Genomic DNA, 23,341 nt, shown 5'->3' on the forward strand with positions numbered 1-23,341 from the left:
GGCCAGTGTTTATCTCTGTAGGTAATACAATGCACATGGTTGCATTACATAGGGAGGTGCAAGACCTGATCCCTCAGGCACTGTAAAGAGTATATATTCTGATACAACTAAAAAAATAAATTAATGCACTACTAGAAGGAAGATTTCCCCCCCGCATATAACTTGCTGCTAGAACTTCAGGAACATTTTGCTCTCCAGAAATACATGGGGGGAAAATGTCCTACAAATTCCAATATCTCTCCCCTCTCTATTTTGGAGCTTTATATTTTATTGCATTTATAGCCCCCATTCAAATGTTAATAACATGAAGATGGCCAACCGATTACAGGACTCCCACAGTATGCGGTTCTCTACACTACGCATGGATGTCCAAGCTAGGGAAGCCTGTGTTTTTAGTTCTGTGTGAACAGGTTTCCAGCTTCTATGGAAGCTTTTAGGCGCAGATGTCTACGTGTTGTAGAATCATAGAATCATAGAGTTGGAATAGACCACAAGGGCCATCGAGTCCAACCCCCTGCCAAGCAGGAAACACCATCAGAGCACTCCTGACATATGGTTGTCAAGCCTCTGCTTAAAGACCTCCAAAGAAGGAGACTTGTAGAGCTTGCCCAGCTCAGATATCCAAGGTCAATTTATAGATATTAAGAAGCATGATCAGTAGCACATCCTTGCTGCCCCTTTTAAGGTGAGGATCCCTTTCAGTTACCACATAAAGGCGGGTTATGTTGCTTTCCTTTGGAAGACAGAACAATGGCACTGGTTATTGACAGCATTGACAAGTTCCTTTGTTAGAGAGTGATAACATTTAGTAATAGATTTAATGGGAGGCAATGAATTCTCCCTGCAGTAAAAATAAGTTAGGTAAAGTAGCAGCAACAGCAAACACACCTCAGTCTATGAAATGTTCTTCCATAACACAACTTTAAAAAATATATATACTTAATTTTCAGAGGAACAGCATTGCTTCTTCCTATTTGACCAAGTAGTGGTTTTCAGTTATGTCATTTGCTGCCACTGAAGAAATCAATTAGGTTAAAAAGAACCCCAGCAAAAACATATCTAGCCCTCTTGTAAACTACAGTAGAACTGATGATAGATTTAATATATTGGCATCTTTAAGTTCATTTAACAGATTGCACGCAAGTATTCTCGAGTAATTCCTAACATAATTTTCCATACTTTTTTTTTCATATTTTCCCAAATAGGACCTGGTGTTTGTAGGGCTAACATCAAGACAAGTAAAGCTGGTAACTGATGCAACCCTACAAAATGACTTGACTAAAGAAAGAGGGAGAAGAATTAAATCTGGTTGATAATGCAAGTAAGATAACTTATTAATGCCTGTGGAAGTATGAAACCCCTGCTTACTCTTACTTTCTAAAGCTTTTTAAAAGAATTCCCTCCTCCAAAAACCTCTCATACAGAAGAAATCAGTGCATTAATAATAGCTCCAATATATTAACAGTTTTTATTTGTACCTTGTGGAGATCTGGTCCCTCTATGAATAAAAGTTAGTACTGTTTCCTTTTTGATCCAAAAGACCATACAATTAGTTCCACAGGCACAAAGGAGAGTTGTTCTAACGTTTCTCAAGCAACTGCACCACTATTCCAGGTGACAAATCTCTCTTGAAACTAAGGGCAGTTTCAGAAACAGTTTGTGACATGGACTTAGAGGCTTGGCATTCCAAAGGAATAATGGTAGTTTCCACTGGGTATATACATAAAGTAGCTCTTTGGATCCTGAAATTTGTATACAGTCATACCTCGGGTTACAGACACTTCGGTTTGCACACCGCGCCAAACCTGGAAGTACCAGAACGGGTTACAGTACTTCTAGGTTTCGGCACTTGAGCATGCGCAGAAGCGCTAAATTGCTCTTCACGCATGTGCAGAAGCGCCGAATCGCAGACACATAAGTCACGAACACTGCGGGTTGCGGACGTGCCTCCTGCACGGATCACGTTTGCAACCCAAGCGTCCACTGTACTTTAAAAAATGCAATATGGCATCAATTGTTTTTGGTCAGGGCTCAACCTATGACACAGAATAGGTAAAATTCATAGAAATGTAAGATGCTTATATCCCACTGAAATCAATAGGACCCCAAACAAAATCCCATGTGCTTCAGCAACTAAAATTCATAGATTTTAATGTTATGGTTTCAATGAGACCTAAGCATGTTTAACTTCTGCTGGACCACAATGAATGTATTTATGTATAGCCTCAGTTAGAGCGACATGCACTGAGCTTCTGAGATTCACATAAACTCAGTGTTTGCAGATCTATCCTTCTGAAAACAATGTTTGTTAAAAGATTGTTTACTGAAACACTACAAAAGTTGGATAAAAAACTAAACCCTTGCAGGAAGAAACAAAACACACAAAAACAAAACACCCCTATACAGTTCTTTTTAAAGTGCACAAAGATAAGTAGAATCTATTTTGAATATCACTACAACTCTTGGAAATGTTAAATTAAATAGAGACCTTTTGGCTCTGCTATGGTCCCATCTGCACTATACATTTAAAGCAGTATCAAACCACTTTAAAGAGCCATAGCTTCCTTCAATGAACCCTGGGGATTATAGTTGGTTAAGGGTGCAGTGAGTTGTTAGGAGATCCCTATTTCCCTCAAAGAGATACAATTCCCAGAGTGGTTTAACAATCAATCCTTCTTCCCTGGGAGCTGTGGGAATTGTAACTCTGTGAAAGGAATAGGGATCTCTTAACAACTCTCAGCACCCCTAACAAACTACAGTTCCCAGGATTATTTGGAGGAAGCCATGACTGTTTAAGGTGGTATGATACTGTTCTAAATACATAGTGGATATGCGGCCTTTTATGTTGGCATAAAACAGTAACATCTTTTTTTTTTTTAAGTAAGTATTCAGCCCAATGTACCATAAAATAGCAGCATTAAAAACATCTACAATTAAGTGGACCTGCAGTCATTGAGCATCAAACTTGAGAAATAATTCAAATAAGTCTTCCTCTCCACTGCAGAAAGCTGTAGGTAGTGGCCACAATCCACAGAAAGCTACACGTGTGCAAGGGGGGAAACTGCACATAGCAGGAGTTTTCTTTGAAGTTGTATCTGCTGAAGGAGGAACCTAAACTGCAGCAGTGGAAGCTGCTGTGGCAAACAGAAATCTCTGTCTGCATTATTCTTCCCTTGTGCACATGGAGCTTTTTGGGTTTGTAGCCAATATCTTTGTTTAGTCATATACTCCAGTAGCAAAGTCCAAATATGATCTCTCTCTTGAAATTGCACATGGTAGCTGGAATACGTACTAAAGTTACAAACATGGCAGCTAAAGAAGCCATTGTATTTCAATCCACCAAAATTTACGTACATCAGAAAAAGAACAAGTGTCCCTTTGCTGCAAGTTTCACACAACTGACCGGTGCTCCCCACACACATATACTGCACTAGGCCGGATACGTCTTCTGGTGTGACCAGGTAGCTGTGGCAAAAACTTGAAGTACTTCGGCATCAAGTCTAAGCATGCATCGTGAAATTTCTTGATCCTCCAGTAGTAAATCAATGGGTTTAGGGCAGACTTGAGGTAGCAGAGCCAAAGGAGCCAAGCGCTTATCTCAAAGAAGTTGTGCTTCTGATCGAAGTGGCTGTTGAATGTAGCAATAAGGCTGTAGGTGGTGAAGGGCGCCAAGCAGATTATGAAGACAATGAACAAAATCAATATGGTGGTGAAGGCACGAGTTTTAAAGCTCATATCAATGTTCATCTGAAAGGGTCTCTGAAGGCTCATGAGACCAAGTTTGCTAGCTTGGCTGAGGCATATGCTATCTGGGTGGCTGTGGATGCGAACTGCGTTGTGCCGTACAGTGTTGAGGATGCCCATAAAAGAATACAACATTACCAAGAACGGGATGAAAAATGAAATCAGTACCACCAGTATCACATAGGCACGGTAGCCAGGGCTTGTTGTGTAGCCAAACACACACTGAGGTGCTCTGGAAGGTAGGAGGTTGGGGTTTCCCAAAGAAAGCGGGAAAGCCACTACGAAGGCTGCAGCCCATGAGACAGCAATGAGGAACTTTGCCCGGTATGGATTCAGCTTATCCTGCCTCTGAACTATTATAAGAAACCTGTCAATGCTAATGATAAGCAGAATGGCCACCCCTTCGATGACAAATAGCCAGAAAAACATGGCCGAGACTCTGCAGAAGATATTCCCAAAAACCCACCGGGTTGTGATGACAGTTATCAGAGCAAAAGGCATGTTCAGCACAGCAAGCAACATGTCTGCAAAAGCCAGGCTAGCTAGGAGAATGTTAATAGCCGATCGCATTGCAGTCTTCTGATAGACCATTAGGCAGACAACAAGGTTGCCAAGGAAAGAAACGAGGAGTATAAATATCATGGCAGCAGAAAGAATTACCTGGAGCGGCAGGCTTAAGCTCTTGGAGCCCGATTGCAGTGGGTGGGCAGTTGTAGTGTTGGTTGTCAGAGTAGTTACCTCAGTAATAACCATGGCACCCAAGTGATATTTCAGTGGCTGCGTTGTGCCACTACGAACCAAGAAGGAGGGGGTGGTGATATTTGCGTACATATTTTCATAGACAATAAAAGTTGCATTGAATGTCCCAGAATGAGCAGACGTCAGCATTGCAGAAAAAAACATCACTTCCCACAGAGCAGAATGCAAGGGAGAGATAAAGAGGCTTCAAGGCATTTTAGCATATAAGGGTGGTGTCATGATCCATGGCCATGCCCCAAATCGTAGTTAGAGATCCAGCAGGGAGAAAGTAAAGCTTCACCCTTCATGGCAGTGCTTTGGTCTGAAAAATCAAGCAGGAATTAGAAGGTTAGACGCGAGTATAATGTTGTTGCTTTTGCTTAGCGTTAATGCATACTGAAGACAAAGTTGGGGGTGGGGAAGCATCTACTACAGAAATCAAGGGAGGATGCAGTGCTGCATATGGCTATGATCAGAAGAGCTGCACAAGTAAACCCTAGAGTACCAAAAAAAAGTACATAGTAGCCTCTCTTTCCTATTGCATTGTCCTGTGAGATTCTGTTTTTGAGAACCTTACAAAGGCACATTCAGACATAATTTAGGAGCAGGGACCCCTTTGCACCACAACTTCCTTCAGACAAGTTTCTGCTGCGAGTAGGAGACCTTTAGGAAGTCTGTGTGAGTATTAATTCATTTTAGTCTATTCTATTGTGATTTTAACTTTGTAAGTTTTAAATTACAGTTGTAAATTTTTAGTGATAATTTTATTATCCTTCTTGTAAACTGCTTTGAGGGTTTTTTCCAATAATCAAGTGGTATATAAATGTTATAAATAAATAAATTAAGTAAGTAAGTAAGTAAGTAAGTAAGTAAGTCAACAAAATTTTGGCAAGTCAATTTAAGTCCAATAGTCATCTCTTTCTCTAGTAACAGGCTATACTCTTTGCAGATGTTCACTGGAGTACTAGAGAAGAGTAACAAATGTGTTCATGCTTCCATTAAGAAGACTTTTGTGTGGGTTTTGTTTTTGACAGATTCTCTATGTGCAGATATACTGACAGAAGGACAACAAATGTATACCCCACTGTAGGGAATCCACTTGATTGTCACCCCTGCTCCTCCCTAGATAAGCAGGTAGTGTTGTAGAGTAGAAACAAGGTAGGCTCTTGTGTATTGTGGGGAAAACCGATACTACTGTCAGATATACTTTCATTTAGTTGTCATGTAAATGTTAGTAGTAGTCTAATGGGAACATACAAACCACATGAAGGGTAGCTAATTTAATGGTCTACAGCAGGACTGGGGACTTGGCTTGATGTCACAGTGATGTCAACCCCCATGGGTCTTTAGATGCCCCTTTCAAAAGTGCTTCCTTGCCCAGAACTTTGCAGGCATCACCAACAGTGCCTGCATACCCACTTTACAGCTAGATTGAAGTAAAACCCATTTCCAAAGCAGCAGCTACAAACGACTATGAGCTGCAATTAACCACTTTCCCATATACACACCTTTCTTTCCCATTTCACCCAGCTTTGATATTGATGCTGATGGAGTATGTCCTAATGCTAATAATTAACTGGGGCATAAACACGAGGACAATGGCAAGACGTTTCAAAACTTTACTGAGATTTAGCAAACCATTTTAGGTATATTTCAACCAAGACTATCCTTTTCTTTCTCCACTCCCACCCCCCGAAAAAAAGCTTAAATATGCAATCTACAATAGCAAGAGAAAAAGAGAAATGAAATTTGGGCTATTTTTAGTTGCGATGAGTTGCATAAAAAATCTCTGGCAACAAAGCCCATAAAGGCCTATGACTCAAATAATACAGCAAGAAGCAAGGAAAGACTAACAGCAGTAGCCCACGGGGGAGTGATGTAAAAGGTAGCATGACAGGAACAAATAATTCAGGTGAAGAATAAAAGATAACAAAAAACAGGGGAAGCCGTTTCTGCTTATGTGCTTCAGTTCTTTGTAACATATATTGGGCAAGTCAGTAAAAATAACCAGCAGGTTAAGTGAAGAAACTAGAGACTTGGCATATATTGCTGAGATTATTCTCAAGGATGTCCCAGTTCAGGGTAGTGTTTGATTTTTGAAGCATAGGTGGTCTGTAAGCTCAACTGAACTAAAGTTCATGTGAATTAATGTAATAGCACCAGGAGAGGGAGAAGGTCTAGAAATTCACCTCACTCCTGGAGAATGAAGAATCAGTTAGGCCAGGGGTTTCCAAACTGTGTTCCATATACAGCATCTAGTACAGTTCATTACAATTGCTACAAGAGGCAGAAAAATTATTAAGTGGTCCTCCAAGACACTCAGCAAATTCCAAGTGGTCCAAGGGGGAAATCGTTTGGGAACCAATGACTTTCTTAAGCCATCTTTGTGTGCCTGCTTGAGATCTGCTGTGGTGATGTCTCATAGAGCAGCGGAAATGTTTGTGTGCACATGTTTGTAAGTGCAGCAGTACGGAAGAGGGACTTTTTGTCACAACTACCGCTTTTGCGGTAAAAGCCACAATGTGCAAGCATAGCCTTAAAAATGTAGGACCTATTTCAGCAATGGTACAATGTCCCATAACACATGAATCTGCAGTAAATATAAAAGTAAAATCTTTAACAAAATCTTCAGTAAAGATGAAGTTGAGTTACAGCACAATCCTAACCATGTTTACTCAGAAGTAGGTCCTACTGTATTCTGTGGGACTTACTCCCAGGTAAGCAGGGTCAGGATTGCAGTCTAAGTGGCAGTCCAAAGACCACCAAGTTGCAAGTATCTAATGCATTCCCACACATTTCCCCCTATATAATGGCTGAACTTCATTATTAGATTCAGATAAAATGAAGGAAGTGATAGTAACTTGTTTCAACCTGTCATCTTAAAACAATTTGTATGTTCTTTTATACTTCATGAACAAGATACTGTTTACCTGGGATAAAAATGTTAATCTGGTGCTGGTTTTTAAAAATTGAGTCGATGGATTGTAAAAGCAGTCAGTTGCACCCTATACCAAGCCTTTCACTGCTATTGTTTATGTAACCATAAAAACAAAATTAATTTGGGTACTTAGGAAGGCTCTTATTCCCTTCAAAGGGATATAATAGCTCAAAGGGGTCATGAAGCCATCTTAGAAGTTTTCTCCCCCAGTTCTGTGACCTAAGTAAATGACATTATTACGTACATCCAATTTATGAAGGAAGAGATTATAAAAGAACAATAAAATTTTAATGGGGGGGAAACTGCATTCTCAAGGAGATAATCACCATTTGATTTTCTCTTTCAAAAACTTATCAGCCTAGGCAGCTCTTTCATTTGTTTCAGCATTAATTCAATAACTGACAGACTAATGCTTGTGGCTCAAATGAAGTCAAAGATTGTTGGACAGATGACATCCTGTAATTACCAATAAAGATTTATCATTGCTGTTCTGCTGAACAAAGGTAAGTAAATATCAGCAATAAATTGCAATAGTATCTCACAGACTAGTCCAATATGCCAGTTGTATGAAACATGACTGCTAGCAAGCATTCAGCACTGCCAGAACTTAAGATGAGCTTCCCCTGCAGCCAACATCTTCAGTAATTCCCGAAGAAGTTGCTTCAATCTATTCTAGTAAGAGCTGTTATCATAAAAAGTCCATCCCCACTGGCTGTTCTTCCAACCCAGATGCTTATGGACAATGTCATGAAGGAAGATACTGATCACTATGCTGGTGAAAAAGACCCTAGCATGTGAAAGGGGCTTATGCACTGCTCTAAAGCATTGCCTGCAATCATAGAGGCTAAAAGTTAATAAAACGTCAAGACAGCATGTCATATAGTTTCTGTACTAGATTCAAACAATTATTCCTATCAGTAGTCCTGGAAATACAGTGGTACCTCGGGTTAAGAACTTAATTCGTTCTGGAGGTCTGTTCTTAATCTGAGGTACCACTCTAGTTAATGGGGCCTCCCGCTGCCACCGCGCCGCTGCCACACAATTTTTGTTCTCGTCTTGAAGCAAAGTTCTTAACACAAAGTACTATTTCTGGGTTAGCAGAGTCTGTAACCTGAAGCGTCTGTAACCCAAGGTACCACTGTATATAATTCACTACTTGTCTCTAAACATCACAGTTTAACATACAATGTACATCTTCACAAGGCGTTAAGAACCAGAAGTTAAATGGGTCTTACTGTCAGGTAAGCTATTAAAGGACTGCAGTCTTAGTTGATTCTTTATAGGCAGAACAAATCAAAGCAAGCCCGGCCCCAACAGTCAACCAAATCAGGCATTAGCCAAAAGCCCGGACCTGAATGCTGGTTGGACAGCACTGGTGTCTATATCCTATCCATGGTGGCAACAATTATATGTAGCTACACTGTCTTGGCCTATAGATCTGTGAAATTTACAGTCCAGGTCCTAGTGGGACTATAAATATATAAAATGTATAGATTTTACAGATCTATAGTATGGAACAGTGCAGTTTGGTGAGCATTCTCAAAACTGCTGGATTCATACCTGGCAATTCAGCATCAGCATAATGCGGCTATGATCCACAGCCCATTTACTCCAGAGCAGCCCCTCTAGATTCAAATGGGCTTTATGCCCGCACACAGCCCAGCATCCAACAATAACTCTGTCTGGAAACACAGAAATTCCACCCACACACTGCAGCCTGCATGAGAGTAGGCAAAGTAGATAACCATTTATTATGAAGAATGCAATCAGAAAAGGCATAATAGGACACCCAAAATGGTTTTCACTTCACATTGAAATCAAGGCCTCATAACTTTTGTTTGCATTACATGAACTACTGTTCTTTTTTACTGCCAACATTCTCCCACCAAACTGAGGAAACAAAAAAAAATGGGCTCCACACAATAGAGCTAAAGCCTATGCTCACCTATCAACTCCTCAGAAATCCATGCCAAATAGGTTCACAGGAAACACCTGCTTGACATGAATAAAAATACAATCCTCAGAACATATGCTTGGTAGTAAATTCCACAGAATAATGATTTTCAGTCTATGAAAATTCCAGATAAGCAAAAATGGAGGGGGGAGGGGAATGGTAGCAGTGTCAATACTAAGCAATGGGGGGAGGGGAAGACCTAAGCCCCGAAACCCAACAAAGAAAAAAACAGCTTTGGTGCAGTTGAAAATACAGGGAGCGTGATTCACCTAGCCAACCCCATTAGCAAGAACTTCCACCTTACATGACAGGGCTTTCCCCGCTCTCCTCCCCCCATGCGCCCTGCAATAGGTTCAGCTGGGGGTGGGCAGAAATACCCCCAGAACAGAGTGCAGAGGGAAGCAGCAACCCTCACGCAGATGGAATGACTGGAAGAGCGTGGGGCTGAATTCCACCTCGTGTTAATACCAAAAGCATTTCCCAAATGATTTTAAAATAAATAAATAAAGTTAGCTCTTGAGCAGAATAGAAGTTAACATAAAAAAATCAAACTGTAACAAAAAGCCAGGCTCCCTTCCTGGTGTGCAACTTCCCTGCTTGAAGGCCTTCTTCAACTATATTCCCCAAAGAGGCACTGAGTCGTTTTGCTTTGCCCCTGTATATACAAGGAATCATCTGAGAAGGAAGGAACACCTTTTGAATAGCAAAGGTAGACATGTTGGCTTACAGGAAAGATTCCCATAAGCCACATTGGCCCAAACTCAAACCCTTGCACACTGTTTGGGGGGGGGGGGTTGCCTGATAACCAACCCAAAATGACACAAAATAATGTGCGAGTTTTTGAGCTCCAGAACATTTCATCAAGCTTGGTGGTAAACCAAGCAAGGGAGAAAAATGTCAGTTGACATTGAACTCACGTAATCTGCATTTAGTCAATCTACAGATGGAATTTGGGAGAAAGTAGTAGAAATGCATATTAGGCTCTCTTAGGTGCTAAACAGGTTTCAGATTGCATCTAAGACTGCTGGGAGCAAAAAAAATGTGCAATGGTTGATCCCTCATTTTTTAAAAATGTATAATTTAGCTGTTACCCATCATCTGGCAAGAAGAAGAAGAAGAAGAGTTTGGATTTGATATCCCGCCTTTCACTCCCCTTTCAGGAGTCTCAAAGCGGCTAACATTCTCCTTTCCCTTCCTCCCCCACAACAAACACTCTGTGAGGTGAGTGGGGCTGAGAGACTTCAAAGAAGTGTGACTGGCCCAAGGTCACCCAGCAGCTGCATGTGGAGGAGAGGAGACGCGAACCCGGTTCAACAGATTACAAGACTACCGCTCTTAACCACTACACCACACTGTAAGTTTCCTTGAGCAAGTCACCATCTTACAACGTTGCTAAACAGATCCAAACGTCACTTGTATTTTCAAGATGAATTAAATTCTGTTAACATTCTGACTATCACTGCTCTTCAACTCAACACTCAAGTCCTGAGAAACGTGTAACTGGGACCCGTATCACTGTTTAAGTTAAGCAGGTGATGGACCACATCTGTACCTAGATGAGGCCAACCACTGGAGTGCCCTTTAAACTGCTATAGACTTCTCACTTTTTGTGATACAGGGAAAGCATGTAGAGTTCTTTGTATACATTAATGAGCAATAAAAATTAACATGGTGTTTTCAAAAAGTCAGGAAATTAATATTTCATACTTCTGTTTTATCTATCTGCATGAACCTAAAATACCAGTTCCAAACAGCATGATGTTCTGTGGACAGTCTGCTGCCACTTCATTTCCAAGTCTGTTTCCTTAGCAACACTTTAATCCATCTGGCTACAGGCTTCTAAATTTTACAACCATGTTCCTATCTACACCAGAAATAGACTACAAAGGAATTTATACTACCACTCATGCAAAGTCACTAACGTAATTAATCACGCTAATAAAACAAATAGTGTGGCTAGCTGTAAATAATTGGGGAGAGAGCCTGGATTATTATATATAAAATGCTTATTATGATCAGCCCACAACTGAAACATCAAATAGCTACCAGTTTAGGTTTGCTCAAAGTATTTTGAACACCCGTCTCTGCCAGACACGCACACTAGGCACCAGACACAGTAAACAGCAAAAGATTTTGAGGTTTCTGCCCTCAGTTTGATGTAGAATGAAGGTTACAATAATGTAATTTAACAAAGCAAAACTTTTGAAGCTCCTTCCCACTTGTTTCAATGATTGGGCTACGATTGGACAAGTTGCTCGTCAAATGAGGAATAAGTGCATTACACAGAACAAATGCTCTCTAGATCATACTTGGGATAAAATGGACTAATTAGGCTTACACAAGGGTCTGTTTTCTTTGAACAGACATGTCATAACCAGCTTTTGAAACTCCCTCAGTTTCAAAAGAGGTTGGCCATGTAGTACGGAGGCTGCCACGTAAAGTAAAAGTAGTCTGAAATCTCTTGGTCTCAGAGTCTTAGTTTCACTGTTATTTCAGATTTGGATCTGTACAGCTCTCCCACACACCTTCCCACTTTCCATGTGTGTTTATCTGCTTTCAGCTCCTTCGTCCCTCTCCACCATTCCTCATTTATGCCATCTGTAGCTGTGCTTGGCACAGTCAAGACTGATACTGCTATCAGCCACACACACAAAATGCCCAACCCGGCCATTATACCCATCTCTGAATCCACTTGCTTTTGCAGGCTCTTCTCCTTTTCTATGCTATCTTCTGTCACTTTCCTTGCCCTGGCCCAGAGACAGGGAACATGTGGTCCTTGGTTTTCATGCAGACTTGGGTGGGAAGAGCACCCAGAGGGAAGGATGGGAAAACCAGGAGGACAAGCGAGCAAAATCAGATGGAGGGGTGCAGGGAGGCGGAGAGTCAACACAAGTGATCAGTTCAGATTTCTGGCAACAATAATCTGTTCCCAATGAAACTAAGAAGGAAAGTAAAAAGGGGCTGGCAGAGAGGGTTAAAGAATCCTTCCCTTTGGTGGCATGCAACCCCTGAATAATAATTTCCCCCTAGCAAATCCAGCCCTTGACAGGAAAGAGCTCCCTGGCTCTCCCCAGAACACCTTCACTTTTTAATTACATCTATTGTCTACTTCCTTTAAGTTCATATAACCAAATGCACTTCCTTTTCACCTGCTTCATTCCAGACCAGACTAGGTATTGAAATCCATCACTCCTGTGCTCATTTGTGGTGGTGATCATGGTATTAATAGATCTTACGCTTTCCACCTCCACTACCTTCTAAATTCTGTGATAATCTGGCACAGTACATTTTCCCTAGGGTATCCCATTTTTATTGTGTTCATGTGGGTAGAGCTTTGACTGACATCATATGTCCTGGCTGGTGTAGGTGTCAGAAGGTCTGACTATCAAGCTTTTATTTTTCAATGGTTGTGATTGAAAATACAATGCAAATAAATCCCTCACCTGCACTTTACTGCATTCCAAGCGCTAGACTTTGCCTTTACATTTCAGTGTGGATTTCTTTCTCCTTTTCTTTTAGTGACATTTCTGTCACTGGAAAATTGTCATTCCACATCCAGTACTAGTTACGGTTACACAAGCCGTAGAAGCAGAACGTGGATATGGACATTGAAACACATTTTCAAACACTCATGCTGAAAGCAATTTAGTTGGTAGCAGGACGCAAATACGTTTGCATCTGAGTGTCCTTACTTAATCTGCATTGGTCATTGCAGCCTATTCCCAATTCTTATCTTAAGACAAGAAAAACCAGTGTAAGTACCCATTCAGCATTTTAGATGACATCCAACATTTTTGCTTCATGAAAGTGCTTCTACTCACAGAAGCACCCTGTTTGTGAACCTAACCCTCATTCAGTGGAAGGAAGCTACCTCCATTCAGGAAGGAGAAATCCTAGATGTCACCTAACACTTAGAAATCACACCACAATTCAGTGGTACCTCAGGTTACACATGCTTCAGGTTACATACGTTTCAGGTTACAGACTCCGCTAACCCAGAAATATTACCTCGGGTTAAGAACTTTGCTTCAGGATGAGAACAGAAATCGGCGGTGCGGCAGCAGCAGGAGGCCCCATTAGCTAAACTGGTGCTTCAGGTTAAGAACAGTTTCAGGTTAAGTACAGACCTTTGGAACGAATTAAGTACTTAACCCAAGGTACCACTGTAATCTTAATGCAACTTTAAATAAAATATAGAAAGCTCTGTACAATATATATATGGAGGCAGGAAGGAGAACAATAAACTGGGAGATGGTGCTTAAAAAAATATGGAAGCAAATTTAGAAAACTATTTGGCAATGTAAGGAGTCGTCATTGGCTAGGACTATTCAGAGCCTCTGGGCGGGGGGGGGGGGGAGAAAGTCCTACACCATCACCACAGATTCAGGGTGGTGTGGGAGCTTGCTCTATAGCACATACTGTGAGTCAGCTGCAGAAAATTATAACTAAACATGCCAGTCAGTGTTCCAAACTAACAGCAGTGATTGGAAAATCCATACTGGCTCTTGTTTAGGACATCTGTAAGTGAGCCCACACCATCTTTCATGATAAGATAAGTGTGTGTTTGTGTGATCTGATCATCATCCTATGGATGCAGGTGGATGCAGGTGCATGGTCTCATCTTCAGATGGTTTAAGCAAGCATGAGAGAAGGTACAACTCACCTGTGCTCCTTTCTAACACTTCTTTTGACTGCCTGAAGCTACTCAGAGTGCATTTTGGGGCAGTAAATCTTATAGCATAAAACATGTTAGCAAAGCTAACCAGAATATTCTGCATACGGATGCTAAAATAGCATTTGGGTAGAGCTGGTGATAAGCCTTTGTTCCACAAAAAGCTGGAGCTAACCTACTTTTGATTGTGCCATTTTTGTAAAACACACAAAACCTAAAATTGGCTAAAGATAATTTCATGGAAGAGTAGCTCAGAACTTATTTGTTCTTGCAGAAGTATTTTAAACTATTCAGCTACATTAGGGATTTAGTACCATTTAGGATAATTTACAATTTATTTCAATTATAAGTTACTGAGACACTCTCCAGACAAAAAAGCTCATTGCATAGTAAAACTGCTCCTATACTGTACCATTGGAGGCTGCAGATGGTGGCTGTATGATTAGACACACCTCAAAAACATAAAAATAAATGTCCTATGCACACTAGAATGGTTATTTTACTAACGTTATTATCATGGAATCACAGAATTGTAGAGCTGGGAGTGACCCCAAGCGTCATCTAGTCTAACCTCCTGCAATGCAGGAATCTCAACTTAAGCATCAATAGCAGGTGATCATCCAACCTCTGCTTCGAAACCTCCAAGGAAGGAGAGTCCACCACCTTCTGAAGGCATCTGTTCCACTGTCAAACAAGCTCTTAGAATCATAAAGTCATTCCTGATGTTTTGTCAGAATCTCCTTCCTTATAACTTGAAGCCATTGGTTCAGGTCCTTACCCTCCAGTGCAGGAGAAAACAAGCTTGCTCTAAGAGGCAAAAATGAAGCATCTGGAATCTAGTTCCACACATAGCACTTTTGTGGCTGAATTACTAAGCTCCATGCTAAAAGCACTAGTAATATTGTATCTTCACAGCATGGTATCCATTTCAAAAGCCAAAAGGAATCAGTGAAGTCTTTTCCTACTGAGTCAGTATTAGATTTCCTACTCCTTCAGAAGCAACTCTCATCCCTCCTGCCCCACCAGAAAAAAATTACTCCTGCAGCTGTATAGTTCTCAAACCCAGCATAGGAACAAAGTCTATTCCTTCTTTCCAGGTTCAGCCATCCCATACTTGAACCGATGCATCAAAAAACCACACAGATTCTTAGGCAGCACAAACTTCTGGAACACAACTGGAGAGCAGAGATGAATTAAGCATTAAACCAAAAAGGTTGCATTAATAAGGTCTTAGAGGTGAATCAATGATTCACATAAGCATATGGTACAGTCCTCTGCTCTACTATGTAACATCAGAATCCAAGTGCTATAAATAACCTATTTTTAAAAAATAAAAAGCGCCCACACTTCCAAATCTAAAATGTCAAGGAGAAGGCATTTTAATTTGTTGGCCCACAATTTATGACTAGAGTCCTATACAGTGGTACCTTGGGTTACAGACGCTTCAGGTTACAGACTCCGCTAACCCAGAAATAGAACCTCGGGTTAAGAACTTTGCTTCAGGATGAAAACAGAAATCGTGCTCCGGTGGCACGGCGGCAGCGGGAGGCCCCATTAGCTAAAATGGTACCTCAGGTTAAGAACAGTTTCAGGTTAAGAACAGACCTGCAAAACGAATTAAGTTCTTAACCTGAGTTACCACTGTATTCTGTTATGTGTAAACCCTGCTGATTCCAGTATAATCTAATATACATATAATGAGATTCAGACTTGCAGCCCAAGTGTGCTTTGTCTTTAAGACTTCTGGATGGTTGATTACTCTGCATTTCACAAATCAAGCTGCCAGCTATACAGTCCATAACAGGAAGTCTGGAAAGGTTATAAACTTTATTAACTTAAAAGACCTGAGGGCCTCTTAAGCCATTAAGAGTTTCACTTTAATGCCATAGACTAAAAGACAACTAGCCTGTTTAAAAAAACATTTATCCATTGATGAATGCTAAAGTTTGGCTACTGTGCAAAATAAGCAGGTTAATGGACACAAGTTTGAATACTCATGGTACTCAACACTTGAATCTCTGAATATGCACTTGTTAACAGCCAAAGTACTGGCAAAGAGTGCAGTCGTCCAGGAAGTTCTCCTGCACAAGCTAAATAAACTCAAAAGAAATGAGTGTTGCACAAGGGTCTCCTTTTTGAGGATGAAAGTGAATGTTTGGCCCATACACAGAAGCTACTAAGACAAGCAGCGGGGATGTTTCCAAGATAAAAGGTTGTGGTGAAAATTTGGTAGTTTTGAAAAAAATCTGCATATTACTGTCCAACCAGAAAACTGCTGAGTTGAATACTCAGCATATTGCTTTTAGATGTTAGCGCCTAAGGCTATTGGACTCCAACTCCAACAATGCCAGCCCACTTGGCAAAAAGTCAGGGTGATGCAAGTTAGAGTCCAAGAATGCCAGGAGGCCACAGGTTCCCATTTCTGGTTTAAATATTGCCTGAAATGTTTTTGTGCATCTCCTGTGTGTGTAAGCTTCCTCTTTTTTGGTATTGGGAACCCAAGAGTTTATTATTATTTTATTGCAGCGACACAGCCCCAAAGTGGGGGCAACATTATGACTACATACAGCTATACAAGGTGACGGATCCTATAATTTTCAGGAGAAAATAGTGATAAAAAGCAAATAGCTTGGTAACACTAGCAAGGAGCATACTCTGAGACTCGGAGCCAGACTTATTGTAGGAATGTTTGCACTTCTTTACTGAAGTATAAACTCTCATGGAAAAGAGATCCCTAGAAAATTACAGAACTCATTTATTATAGATCTATATCTCTTTCGTGTTCTGCGCTGACTCCCACCCAAACCACTGACCAGCACAGATTTGCTTAAGTTTAATTTTGTGACAGTGCCATAAGTCCCCAGGCCATTATTTGAATGCTAACTCTGGACAGACTACAGATTGATGTGGAGAATGGCTGATTTCTGAAAAGCCACTGATTTGGTCATACCCATACATCACAACATTGATATAGTGCAGCTCATTTGAACCTCAACTGCATTCTTTTGATCAGCAGAGAGGCTAAAGGGGAGCATTAACAAAGACAAGACTTAAGCAACAACAGTTCTTCTACTTCTCTGAACAGGACAATGAACGATGGAAAACCTGGGATATTTATATCCATGTTATATACAGTAATGACAAATCATTTACTGCAGTAAAGGTATATGGATTGAAATCTTAGCCACAGTTTTTAGTTTAAGATTGCTAGTTCATGGGATCTTTACCTAAGGCTACTCTAATAGCACAGGAACACAGACTGGGATCATGCTAGCTAGCCCTGTCCTTCCACCAGTTAAAATTAACCGTTTTAATACTACACCATCAAGTCAGAAACAACTCACTGAACAACCTACAATGAAGTCATGGCAACTTAGACAAGCATTCAGGTGAATTAGATCTTCATATCCCAATCCTAAACACCTCACATGAGAGTAAGGTCCCACTTAAGATTTAGAACTCTTGCTCACATTGCTAAAATAACCATGATTATATAAAAGTATCAAAAATGCTACTGAATGATTTAAAGAAGTAAAATTTCCAAATTTAACAATGTTCTACTGGCACTTATACATAGGATGAAATGCTGTCATACACTTTAGTAACTTGCCCATCTCTCCAGTGGTGGAGGAACCGCCCGGTGACGCACGTGAGACGTCTGTACGGGCTGCCGTGCATGCGCACTCCATACAGAAAGCCACACCTGCGCAGTCCGTATGGGATGCTGCACATGCACACTCCATATGGACTCCCGCTTGCACGGTGAGACCAGCCCATACAGACACCGCACAAGCAGCGCCCATACTGACTGCACGCACCCTCGGCATCTCTACAGCTGGGGGGAAGCAGGGCTATCTTGTCACACACACCCCCAGAGTGGCACCCGGGGCAACCCACCCCCTCCGCCCCACACTTAGTACGCCCCTGCATCTCTCAAAGCAATAAGCATTACTTGGAATATGTGCAACAGGGAAAGTTATGTACTGTAGGCACACTGGATGGCTTTTCAAATTAACATTGGAAATATCTATCTCACTTATTAAAGAGAGATCCAGACACAGCCTATCCAATCTATGGGGGGAAAGGCTGTAATTCCGTAGTTACTTGTTTGGAAGTAATCCCATCCAGAGAGCACTTCAAAAGTGGTTTTAATGCAGCAATCTACACTATATCAGTGCCTTATTCTCTCTTTACTACACAGTTTGTCATGAACTCTGCAGCCTGGAAACTTAATAAAACGTAATATATAAAAAGAGTTAAAGAGAATAACTTTTCCACATTCCTCTTGGGAATGCACACTGCAGTCTTCATGACAAAGCAGGAGTGAGCTGTTCTGACATGCCTGTACCACTTGCAACCCACAAGGCCTAATGCAGCCTAGCAGCCACATAGGCATCCTACCACGTGCTTGATAAAACCCACCAAGTTTTGTTGCCTCCCTGAGGTCACATGGCTGGCAAGCTGCACCTGATGTGGTGAGTTAGAAACTCTGGAGGGATGCTTTAAATTAAAACACAGTTCTGCAAAAAGTAATATTGTTGCTTTCACAAGTTGCCTTTTATTTATCTCCATGAAGTATCTCATGCGATATGGGATTGGGGGGGCAACTCCCATCTCTTGCGGGGGCGCAATTAGTGCCAGCACCGTCTGTTAAGAGTTTGGGTGTAATCTTCGACGCCTCCCTTTCCATGGAGGCGCAGATTGCAGCTATAACAAAGGCGGCATTTTTCCATCCCCGCCAAGCTAAGCAGTTGGCTCCTTACCTCGCTCGCCCTGACCTGGCCACTGTGATCCATGCGACGGTCACCTCCAGATTGGATTATTGTAACTCGCTCTACGTGGGGCTGCCCTTGAGACTGACCCAGAAACTCCAGCGGGTGCAGAATGCCGCGGCGAGACTCCTTATGGGGTCTTCGCTGCGAGATCACATTCATCCGGTGCTACACCAGCTGCACTGGCTCCCGGTGGAGTACAGGATCAGATTTAAGGTGCTGGTTTTAACCTTTAAAGCCCTATACGGCCTAGGACCCTCGTACCTACGGGACCGCCTCTCCTGGTATGCCCCACAGAGAAACTTACGGTCTTCAAATAAAAACATCTTGAAGGTCCCAGGCCACAGAGAAGTTAGGCTGGCCTCAACTAGAGCCAGGGCTTTTTCGGCTGTGGCTCCGATCTGGTGGAACACTCTGTCACAAGAGACCAGGGCCCTGCGGGACTTGACATCTTTCCGCAGGGCCTGCAAGACAGAGTTGTTCCGCCAGGCCTTTGGCCAGGGCACAGCCTGACTCCCTCCCTCGGCAATCTTCGCGGAGCTCTGGCCCAATGGTTGCCAGTGGCCTGAATTAATTAATTTTACAATGAATGATTTTAGAGTGTTGTTTATGTTATACTTTTATACTGTTTTATTGTTGTTAGCCGCCCTGAGCCCGGCTTCGGCTGGGGAGGGCGGGATATAAATAAAATTTATTATTATTATTATTATTACAAAGAATGCGAGTAAACTCTTTTCCTAAAAGTTATTACCCATACCAAAATATTAAGGCAGAAAAGGTATACTACACAGAAGCATATGCTCACTAGTTTGCCTAATCAAAGAGCCTACCTGTTATACGTGGCCTTAGTCATTGCACAATTTACAGCTTTAGCAAGCTGCAGTAGAATTTCAACTCTCTAAGGATGAATTCAGGCAGCAACACACTCTAAGAAATAACTAACTTACAGGTGGTGATATGCAAGTAGTGTACACTTGAACTGCATTCATTCTGGCATCACAAACCACTCTGTCACCAGAAAAAAAGCTTTGCAATAAGGAAATACAGAACCATTCAAATGTTCTAATATTACATACAGTAGCATGCACTGTATAGAGTTACACTGCAATACATACTTGCAGGAAACATACATCCCATGGGTCTAAATAGGGCTCCCAAATTACCATTCACAGGGTTAGATTGAAGCACATCAAATTGCAAATTTCAGCTGAAGTACCCTGGTTCTGAAGTTACCAGCAAATCAACCATTTACATTTTAGCTGTGAATTTACTTTCCCTTACAAGATGGCAGGGAGCCTTCACCACCTACCTGAATTACAGCCCTCCTAAAATATACATATTTCACCCTATAAGCAGTTGCCAAACCCCCCCCCCTCACATTTACCGACAAATGACTACAAAAACAGTCCCCTTTCAATACTCAGAATGCATGGCTATAAAGTCAACCCAGATTTACCTGTCAGAAACTGAAAGGGAGAAAAACAAGATTAACTTAACACATACTAAGGAAATAAATTAGTGCTTTACATTACATGTCCATACATGCATAAGCTCAGTGAGACCTACTCCCAGGTTACACACTTACACTGGAGTAAGTCCCACTGAACACTGTCCAGTGAAAAAAACTGCTCCTTATTTATTGTAGCTGCCCAGAGAACTTCATGTTATGGAGCAACATACAGATGTTTTATGTGTGTGTGTGTATTTTATTTATATATATAAAATATAAAACTGTTCTGTTATAGCTCTTTTTAACAGCTTTTAAAAATGTGGTTAAGGGACCTCATATATTCAGAAGTGAAGGACTTCCTCTCCTTTTAACCAGGATTCAATATTTCACCACTTCAGGAAAGGCAGCATAAGTATGTGAAGTTTGAAAGCCCTTATTAACCCACCACATAACAGTAAGTTTGTACATACAGTAATATCATTTCACTTCTAAATACCATCCCTTGGTTCTGTAGTCAGAATACCAACATGGAGGACACACGGGGGCGGGGGGAATGTGGTTTAAATCTGAATCATGCAATTCCCTACCACTCTGGTTCTAATAACTCTGATTGTAGCAACAGAGGATAGTGAAAGTGTATTAAGGAATAACTAATGTGCCCGAATGACTTAAACACACCAATTCTTTAATCACTGCCAAGGATGCTGCAGTTGCCCTTGGTGTTTTAGACAAAGTTTAATTTGAGACAGGGAGGGTTTAGCAGGAATTAATTAATTAAAGGCCAAAGCCGAAGTCTGAGGCGTCAGTCCTCAATACATCTAGGACTTACTGCAGACCTCTGATTTTATAAATTAAGGCAATGGAATCCACCTGGTCCTAATTTGGGTTCCTGTTTTTCAAAAAGTACTCTGGCACCTTGCAAAACAACACACTTCCATCCATATAGCACCACCATACATATATATATATATAAATACCATCCCTTGGTTCTGTAGTCAGAATACATAGGAGCCAACTCCTAAGGGCTGAGAGGTCTTCGCCCCCCCCCCAATAAAATATTAGAGGGAGCCACCACCACCCCAAGTTGAAGGGCATTGCCATTCAAACGGGTCTTGTGATTGATTATGCAGGGCAGGGCTTACCTCCCCCCCCCCCCAATATTTTGTTCAAGTTGGCACCCTGTCTGTGTCTGTGTGGATGTATATGTATAAATATATGTGCGCACACACTGGTAAATCCAACGCTCCCTTCATTTCACACTCACCATCACCAACGTGCATCCCCATCTCTACTTCCCCCCCCCCCCGCCCCAAGAATGCATTGAAAGAGCTGCGGGGAGAGATCTACCCTTTAAGGTGATGAAGGAGTATCTAGATCACATCCAACCTCCCCTCCCCTACCCCCTAGCAGCATGTGCTCTAAGATATGAAGTCGGGAGCGAGGAGGGGGAGGAGGACAGGATCCCAAGTCCAGCATCTCCGAATCGCGGCGAGGTTTCGCTCGAGCCCCTCGCCCTCGCTCCGTTCGCAGCCCCGCTCCATCTAGCCACACGCGGCTCCATCTGCTCCTGCCCATCCAACCTCCTCCTCTTCCCCCTGAGATTTAATCTCACCTCAAAACAACAATAACAAGCCCCGGTCCTGGGCAGGCGGACGCGCGAGTCGAGGGCTGCTGCCTCCGGGAACTTTCCTGGCGGACAAGAGACCCGGGAAGCCGAGGCTTCGGCGGCGGCGGCGGCTGCAGCACTTCGCCTCTGCCCCAAAGTGGAGAGAAGAACAAAAGCTTCCAAGCCGGGGGGAGGAGGAGACGGCCAAGGCAGCAAGTGAGGAGCATCGCCTGCGAGCTGGAGCGGGGTCTCTCTCTCTCTCTCTGGCTGGATTTACCCCTCAGCCCAGCCCGCCTTTCCCCCCACTCCCATCCACCCACGCAGCCGCCGACCCCTCCTCAGCGCAGCCGCCCATTCGCTCCGCGAGCCTATCCGGGCGAGACAGCTGCTCGCGGAAGGCAGAAGGAACCTGCCCGCTCCCCCTCCCGCCCCAGCCTCGCTCCTGGGCGAGATGAACGAGTCGCCGGCGTCGCCAGCTCCCGGGGCGGAGCCAAGGGGCCCGGGTGGGCGGAGGCTGGCAGGGCGCCCGAGTGTCGCGCGCAAGCGAGCCGGCGCGCTCTCTACCTCTCTCTCCGTCTTCCCTGGACGGCGCGAGGCTCCTTCCGAGGCGCGCGGGCCTCTTCTTGCCGCAGCTGTAAACGCTGCCTTCGGCGCAGAAGAGCGGCCGGCTCGGTGTCGTGAGAAGCGGAGCCGGAGCCTCGCTGGCTTTTTCTGCCATGGAGGGGAGGGGGAAGGTGCCCAAGAGAAGAAAGGACGACGGGTCTCTTGCCTGTCGCCAGCCAGAGAAAGCCCAGGCGTTGTGGTGGCTTAGCGAACAAAACAAAACAAAAAAATCAGCCAGTGTTTTTGGAAGTACATAAACTTTTTTTTTTAGTTGTTAATTGCAATTTTCACGCTCAGAAGAACGGGCCATATGGTCATAGCTTTGCCCACTAACCCAATAGCGATGTGGCCAAAAGCGATCTCAATATCTCAGTTGTGAGGTAAAATTAGGGTGTGGTAGCAGGAGTGCCAACTTGGCCCTTTGACCGCAGGTGCTCAGGGCCATGGGTGCCATGCAGCGTGCATGGCCCAGGCACCAAAATTTGTGGATGCCCGGCCCCTTTATGAGGAATTTTGTGGGTGCTCCTAGGGAGTTGGCATCTATGCATGGTAGTAAAGGGACACACAACCCAGACAGGGCCGCAGAATCACAGAAGCATAGAATTGGAATGTTGGAAGCAGGGGTGCCAACTTGAATAAAATATTGATCACAAGATGCTGCACCCACCTACCATTTGAATGGCAGTGCTTATCAATTTGGGGTGGGCGGGCTGGCTCCCTCAAATATTTTATTGGGAGGCGAAGGGACATTGGCCCCTAGAAGTTGGCTCCTTTGGTTGGAAGGAGATCATCAAATCCAACTGGCTGCAATGCAGGAATCTTTTGCCCAACATAGGGCTCAAACCCATGACCCATTAGATTAAG

The 23,341-nt window shown here is 42.7% G+C and overlaps 1 protein-coding gene across 3 annotated transcripts in view; it reads right to left on the reverse strand.

The window, feature by feature from the left end:
• GPR63 (G protein-coupled receptor 63) overlaps positions 1-22,327 on the reverse strand; it is a 50,111-nt gene extending 27,784 nt beyond the window's left edge. The window contains exons 1-2 of one of the 3 annotated variants that reach the window (XM_083493862.1): positions 21,881-22,327; positions 4,405-4,804 (exon numbers count right to left, since the gene is read on the reverse strand). In XM_083493862.1, the coding sequence (XP_083349988.1) occupies positions 4,405-4,647 (243 nt within the window). In that variant the 5' untranslated portion in view covers positions 4,648-4,804; positions 21,881-22,327. Of the gene's footprint in view, positions 1-601; positions 4,805-9,365; positions 9,418-21,880 lie in introns of those variants that run through there. The other 2 variants (XM_083493860.1, XM_083493861.1) reach the window with 2 other exon arrangements.
• Between the last annotated feature and the right edge of the window lie 1,014 nt (positions 22,328-23,341).

The sequence above is a fragment of the Podarcis liolepis genome (assembly GCF_965112155.1).
Source record: "Podarcis liolepis genome assembly, chromosome: 3".
Lineage (NCBI taxonomy): Eukaryota > Metazoa > Chordata > Lepidosauria > Squamata > Lacertidae > Podarcis > Podarcis liolepis.